This window comes from Aulonocara sp. 'chitande type north' Nkhata Bay, linkage group LG5 (genome assembly GCF_057382095.1).
Source record: "Aulonocara sp. 'chitande type north' Nkhata Bay isolate Kocher_YH1m ecotype deep benthic linkage group LG5, A_spYH_male_GT1.1, whole genome shotgun sequence".
In the NCBI taxonomy this organism is placed as follows: Eukaryota; Metazoa; Chordata; class Actinopteri; order Cichliformes; family Cichlidae; genus Aulonocara; species Aulonocara sp. 'chitande type north' Nkhata Bay.
The window spans coordinates 30,737,289-30,744,650 of NC_141348.1; the positions used below are offsets into that span (position 1 = coordinate 30,737,289).

General features: G+C 38.6%; 1 protein-coding gene across 2 annotated transcripts; it reads left to right on the top strand.

The window, feature by feature from the left end:
- Positions 1–3,766: 3,766 nt before the first annotated feature.
- LOC147330984 (complement C1q subcomponent subunit C-like) lies at positions 3,767–7,362 on the top strand. Of its 2 annotated transcripts, none has more exons than XM_086293001.1 (7): positions 3,767–3,882; positions 4,492–4,696; positions 5,308–5,481; positions 5,871–5,950; positions 6,390–6,506; positions 6,672–6,761; positions 6,948–7,362. In XM_086293001.1, the coding sequence occupies exons 2-7, from the start codon at positions 4,510–4,512 to the stop codon at positions 7,098–7,100; spliced, it is 801 nt and encodes a 266-aa protein (XP_086149127.1). In that variant the 5' UTR covers positions 3,767–3,882; positions 4,492–4,509; the 3' UTR covers positions 7,101–7,362. The 2 variants fall into 2 exon arrangements, with proteins under 2 accessions (XP_086149127.1, XP_086149129.1); XM_086293003.1 differs by having other exon boundaries at positions 3,816–3,882; positions 4,523–4,696.

Below are 7,362 nucleotides of genomic sequence, written 5' to 3' on the forward strand. Positions count from 1 at the left end.
TTGCATATTAATAATCAAGGAACTGACCTCCCAGCCCATTGTTCCTTCAGTGGTGCTAGTTTCAGTCATTATGCAAATGTACTGTTTATAAGATTGGGGAAACCTGCAGTCAGCTGAGACTGAAGAAGTCACTTGGATGAGTGACAAAACATTTCTCCCACTGAAAACACCAGATGAACAGAATCAAACTTTACTTACCTGGTTGATTGAGCATGCATCAACACATCATTATCCAGCATTTTGCACATAAATTGTTATTATTAGTTGTCACATCCTGTTTTTGAGAGTTAAAATACATAACATTCATATAAGAAATAAACTGTGTAAACTTGTGTAAACTGTATGTGGTGTTAAATAGGCCTGTACTACTGTACTTTAATGTCACTCACAAGGGTGGTACTTCAAGAGCCACATATTTTATTTTATGAGGTGGTACTCATTGTGAAAAGTTTTAGAACCACTGGTCAAAAGAATTACAAGTATATAGTTTCCCTCTGTGTATGTGTGTGTTTGTGTATCAGAAAATAACCTACCAAAAAGCTGTGGTCAACACAAATGGTCATCCTGACACACGCACAGGCATCTTCACCTGCAGAGTACAGGGTACCGATTACTTCGACTTCCACACTGTGGAAACACGCTGAGGAACACAAGACAAAAATATGAGGCAGGGAACTGACTATGGTAAGCAGACAATCTGGCGAAGGTTCAATGTGAGCACTGGTCATAAATACTGCTGAAGTAATTGCCAACAGGTGAGGAGCGAGGAGGGCTCCACCCAGGGGAGGAGAGCCAATGCTGTGGAAAATTACTCAGACTCACCCAGATCATGACAAGAACATTGTGGAGGGCTGCACCAATAAGCCTATAGGACACAGGAGTCGATCTCCAGGCCTCGAGGGCCGGAGTCCTGCAGGTTTTAGATGTGTCCTTGATCCAACACAGCTGATTCAAATGGCTAAATGACCTCCTCAGCATGTCTTGAATTTCTCCAGAAGCCTGGTAATGAACTAATCATTTGATTCAGGTGTGTTGACCCAGGGTGAGATCTAAACCCTGCAGGACAACGGCCCTCGAGGCCTGGAGTGCGACACCCCTGCTATAGGAGATCAAATTAATAAACTGAATGTTACAGCCCTAGCAGGGCCTCCTGAAACTGTCCTTGTGTGGGTGTGGTGTTCTTTCTCCTCCTCTCTTGCACCACCCCTCTGTCTCTCTCTCACTCTTCTCTCTCCCCGGGACACAGCTGCTTTTTATTAGCCTTGTTTACCAAGGACCCAGTCAGCAATCACCTTTCCGAGGCTATATAAGCTGGGGATGACCTGCAAGCGAGGTGGTTTTTATTTTTATTTTTAATACCCCTCTGGTGCTACATGGTTTTTTTTACTAGGTTTTAGAAAGGCTCCTTTGAGTAGTAAGTAGATGGGCTTGTGGTCCCTGGAAGTGTTTCCCCATGGTGAGGAGTTAAGTAAGAAGTGTGTTTGGTAGTTTTTCCTTTTGCTGTTGCAACTGCTTCCTTTGTTTCATTGGCATTATTGGTAAAACGGTGTTGCCGGCTCTTTAAGTTAAGGTTATTTGTAATAAAACTACATTGTTCGTAATAAAACTATATTTTTATAGAACACCTCTGTCTGTTTTTCTTTTCATTCCATTCCCGGACCCATTTGTTACTGGTCCCCACACTCACACCCGTAGACCACTTTGTGGAGATGTAACACTGAAATAGAAATCACAACACTGCTGAATTAAAGACTAAACTTTTAACATAACTGGCTTGTTTTTACATATCATACATGTTCTGAAAAATAGCTCAATATAACCAAGTCAGCTTGAAAAACTAGCATGGGTTGGCTTAAATACACTTATTTAAATAGAGTAAGTGCATTGTTTCCTGCTTGTCTGGTGCCATTTCATAAAATGACCACATGGGGAGGCTGTAGACTTTTTCATTTTCATTTAAAGCCTTGGTTGTCACTGAGATTTTATTACAGTCAACAGACACTTAAATAGGTACATCTTACTGATACTTTGTTTTGTCCATATTAACGTGACAGCATCATGCAAATTGCTCTCGATTCTCCTTTGACATCTGACGTCAACAAGGCAGTTTTACTCCTGCTCACTGAACATTTTCTCTTTTTTTGGACCATTCTCTGTAAATATCAGGAATGTTTGTGTGGGAAACACCCAGCATATATGCAGTTTCTGACATCAGCCTGCCTTAAATCACATCCCCCCCCCTATTCTTATGCTTGACTAGAACTTCAGAAGGTGGGCTTGACCTGTGTCAACATGATAAAACGCTTACGTGCATTGACTTGCTGTCATGCTGTTATGTGATTGGCTGAGAAATGGAAAAATGGTAAATGGCCTGTATTTGTATAGCGCTTTACTAGTCCCGATTATATAGAAAAAAAAGTACATAGAAAAATATATAGAAAAGGGAGTTTACATATATGGTGTTTGATTTGCACTTTTTGAATGTTATACAATTAGTTATACAATCGAGGTGTGTGTGTGGAAAAAAGTTTTTTCAAAATGCTTAAGAATAAACATTAAAAGTGTCTCTGATGTTTTCTGTGGTTATTTTTGCACCACACATCTGGGTTTTTTTAAATACTTTTTTTATAGATCCAATCAGCGTTTATCTTGTTTGGGAATTTTTGTGTTTTGTTCTTCATATTTTCCTTCTTTACTCAGTTACTTTTTAAACATTTTCATTTTTCCTTTCAAAATATAAGAAATACTTTAAACAAATACTGAAGACTAATGACTTCCTTTCATTTGCATATTTGAGCACATTTTCAATTCAATTCATTTTTGTTTATAAAGCGCCAAATCACAACATCAGTTGCCTCAAGGCGCTTTATATTGTAAGGTAGATGCTACAATAATACATACAGAGAAAACCCAACAGTCATATGACCCCCTATGAGCAAGCACTTTGGCGACATAGGAAAGGAAAAACTCCCTTTTAACAGGAAGAAACCTCCGGCAGAACCAGGCTCAGGGAGGGGCGGGGCCATCTGCTGCGAGCGGTTGGGGTTAGAGAAGGAAGACAGGATTGAAGACATGCTGTGGAAGAGAGACAGAGATTAATAACAAGTACATTTGAATGCAGAGAGGTCTATTAACACATAGTGAGTGAGACAGGTGACTGAAAAGCAAAAACAGTGCATCCTGTGCAGCCTATGGCTATTGCAGCATAACTAAGGGAGGATTCAAAGCCACCTGGTCCAGCCCTAACTACATACTTTTAAAGCCTAATCTTACAAGGTCATTAAGATAAGATCGGGCCTGATTATTTAAGACCTTCTATGTGAGGAGCAGGATTTTGAATTCTATCTATCTATCTATCTATCTATCTATCTATCTATCTATCTATCTATCTATCTATCTATCTATCTATCTATCTATCTATCTATCTATCTATCTATCTATCTATCTATCTATCTATCTACCTACCTACCTTTGAAACTGTGATCAATAAACCACATATCATGAACCATATTTTCTTGTTTTTTAGCATCAGGTGTAACAGATTGTCTTTAAGTTTATAATGACACAGTTTATATTTAACTGAAACAGACTTGTACATCTCACAGTGCAGACAAGTCAAAAAGATCTTTGTGATGCTGAACTGAAACTATAACCTTTATTTAATCACTGTTCTTGTCGGATCATGAGTTTTACTTCCTTCCTTATTTTGCACAGTGTGTGTGTGTGTGTGTGTGTGTGTGTGTGTGTGTGTGTGTGTATGCATGTCAGAAAGTGTCAGGATGAACCACTGACTCATTTTTTCAGTTTAATAAGAAGTCTGTTCACCAACAGAAGGAAATCCCGTCCTTCCATTGAAGATCCAACAATCAGAAAACCCGACAGGTGAGTAAAATAACACATCAACACACAGAAAACATGGAATATTGTTAAATATTTGTTTGTCAACAGCAGGGCAGTGTATATAATAGAAATGTTAAATAACTTAAAGATAAAGTTCACAGTGTGATCATCTCTGGACCAACTTTCAAGTCCTTGAGATTGTTAATCAAAGATAAATTAGCTACAATTAATGTGAACAAGAACAAAATCAATTTAAGCTGTTTGTAAACCAGCTTTCCCTTAAACTAAAAGCTTACATCAGCCACTAATTTTGTTATTTCTAGTAAATTAAATGTACCGAAGGATTATGAACAGTTATTATTATTAACGGTTTAGTCTTAAACAATACAACAATGTGATGTGTCATTTTATCCTCTATTCTATTCTAGTTTATTGAATTGTTTCAATTGAAATTTATGAATATATGCTTGGAAATAGCTGTTGTATAAAGTTTCTACAGGATTTGCAGAAATAAAAGTGAACATTTCTAATCTGAGTCCAAAACATAAAGTGTCTTGAGGAAGCAGAATAAATGTAGAAAAAGACAGAATGTTTATGTCTTTACTTTGTTTCTTACATAGTTTCTTATTTGTAACTCTTGACTTTGACCAGATTCATCTTTGCAATCAAATGTTAAATCCAGTGTTTTGGACCATGGGTGGTAATTATGGGCTAGCGGTCTTGGTGGGCGTGGCCATACTTCTGGAGGCTGTCCAATGTCAAGTGAGCTGCAAAGGAGCTGATGGTGAGCGAGGAGTGAACGGCGCTCCGGGCAGAAATGGGTTGCTTGGAATGAAGGGAGAGAAAGGAGAGCCAGGTAACACCCTGCTAAATGCACAAACATTAACCTGCTTACCGCACTTGGTTTATGTACTTATTTTATCTTAACTGTCAATACAGAAGTTGAAAAAAATAAACAACATAAGTTGAATAAAAACAACAGAAGCTGAATAAAAACAACAGAATTAGAATTATAACAATCATTTATCTGCATTATTATGTTATTCTTTTAGAACACATTCTACTTTATCGTTCTTTCTCTCACTGTTAGTCCTCCGCTTCTTTTCAGCTCACCTCAGTGCAAATCTTCACATGTTTCAGTTTCTGTCACTTTTGCAGCTCTTCCTTTACTTTATTGTCTCTCTACTGTTGTGTTTTTATTCAACATCGTTCTGTTTTGTGTGCTTTTGCAGTGTTTTTCTATTTACTGGTGTGCTTTGAAATTTTAGTTTACAGTTTGATGCTCCGTGTGTTACAGAACCACTACACTAAAGAGTCAGACGTGCTCCACTGATAATGAGTGACATTGTTACTCTGTAATTGCTGGATGTATAAATAAGAAACAAAGTCTTCACAGGTGCTTTTGTCACCCCTCAACTGGTATAAAACTCAAAGACTGATGTGGAATAATTCATTTTCTATTTGTAGCTGTGATGATTCAAGGTCCAGTGGATACAGCCAGCCTACTGAGGCAGAAAGGAGAGTCGGGAAATCGGGGCACGCAAGGACCCCAGGGCCCAAAAGGTTTCCGCGGAGATTTGGGGAAAGAGGGTGAGGATGGCCCCCCAGGTCCTCCTGGCCCAGACGGCAGGTTGTCCCAAGGTAACGAAGAGATCATTTCTGACCTCGCCATATGCTAACATACAGAGTATATCTTTTAAAACACAGCAAACATAATGCTGAACTCATATTGAGTACACAATAAGTTACACAATGGATAATAAAGCAAGGCAACGTGGAAATGAGAGTTTTTTTTCTTTACTGGTACGTTTAAGCTAGCATATGTAGTCAAACAGTTATCCAGCATCTTGTGCATAATTTGTGACATTCACATGTTACTCATAAGCACACATAGTGTAACATCAGAATATCGAGTGACCACCAGCATTGAGTGTCCAGTCTCATAACATAGCCATGAGTTCTACCTTATAAATTACACATTAAACGCATCATTCATACTTGTGTGTATGTGTGTGTGTGTGTTCTCTTAGCAAGACACACCTCTCAGCAGGAGTCCCGTTCGGCCTTCTCAGTGATCAGAACCGACAGAAATTATCCTGCCTTCAACCAGGTTCAGTCTGATGCCCATCACACCTTTCACTCCCTCAGATGTTTCATTTCTCATATTCTTAGTCTTAATATCTGGACATGAGTCCCTCTTAATGTCACACACACGAGTTTGTCACCTCCCTTCAGCAATATTTACCCATGCAGATATTTTCAGTTTTATCAAGTCACAGTTTGTGTGGACACAGAGTCCTGACACAAAATACTCTTTTAAGAACAAGGTCCAAATGTGACGATTACATTTTTTTCGTTTGAAGCCAAACAACTGCCACTTTTTGACCTCAATCTCAAAATTTTGACTTTGAAATCAAATAATCAATATTTTTTTCTTTTTTTAATGCGGCCCTAATACTGCTTCATAAACAACAGCCTCTCGTTTTTCTCTTACAGTTTTTAGTTACAAGGTTATTGTTTTCCTCTTTGTGTGTGTGTTTGTGTATCAGAAAATAACCTACCAAAAAGTTGTGGTCAACACAAATGGTGAGCTTGACACACGCACAGGTGTCTTCACCTGCAGAGTACAGGGTACCTATTACTTCAACTTCCACTCTGTGGCCAAGGTAACTTGCTCCTGTCTGTTCCACTGTAAAATAAATCATACATATTGTGCACATTAGTGTGGCTTATGCTATCATCTTGACAGGCACATTGTGTGTTAAATGCAGTGAAAGCTTTATAAGCTTATCCATATTTCTTCCCAACATTTGTGTGTTGTGTGTTTTTAGGTCAGCATGTGCCTGCAAATAGTCTATGATGGACCAAGAAGAACCCTGGGATTCTGTGATAATAACAGGTCAAACAGGCAATCTGAGCAGGTTGGTTTCAGGTCCAGTGAGAAACATGGAGGGAAAACATTTGATCAAACAACCACACAAATATCTGTTTGTCTAAAAGAAATCCTCCTCTAATAATATCCCTGTATATTGCCTTGGGTTATTCTTTACACTAACTGCAGCATTTTGTCACGAAGCCTCGACTTGATCGGCTGTGTTGCCTTTCAGGTGCTGTCAGGTGGTGTGGTTTTACAGCTCGCAGTTGGACAGAAGGTCTGGCTTGAGTCCTTTAGGGAAAACCAGACACCTACTGATACCAGGGAGAACCAGGAAAAAAAGATCATCTTCAACGGCTTCCTGCTCTTCCCAAGTCCAGCATAGAGTTCAGCTGTACGCTCAGAAATTTAACTTCACAATGGAGTCTGTGCTCAAACACCAGACTGCATCACTTTGTCAGTTTAATATCTAAAAATCTCATATTTCAGTTGTTGTTTTAAAAGCAGCATCACAGCATTAACATGCATTATCATCTAAAGAACACAATTTCATGTGAACATGTAAGCAGGTAATTTTGTGTCTACTCATGTCAGACTCATGTAAATTTTGATTATTAGCACTGACTAAATAAAATTGAAGGCTATTA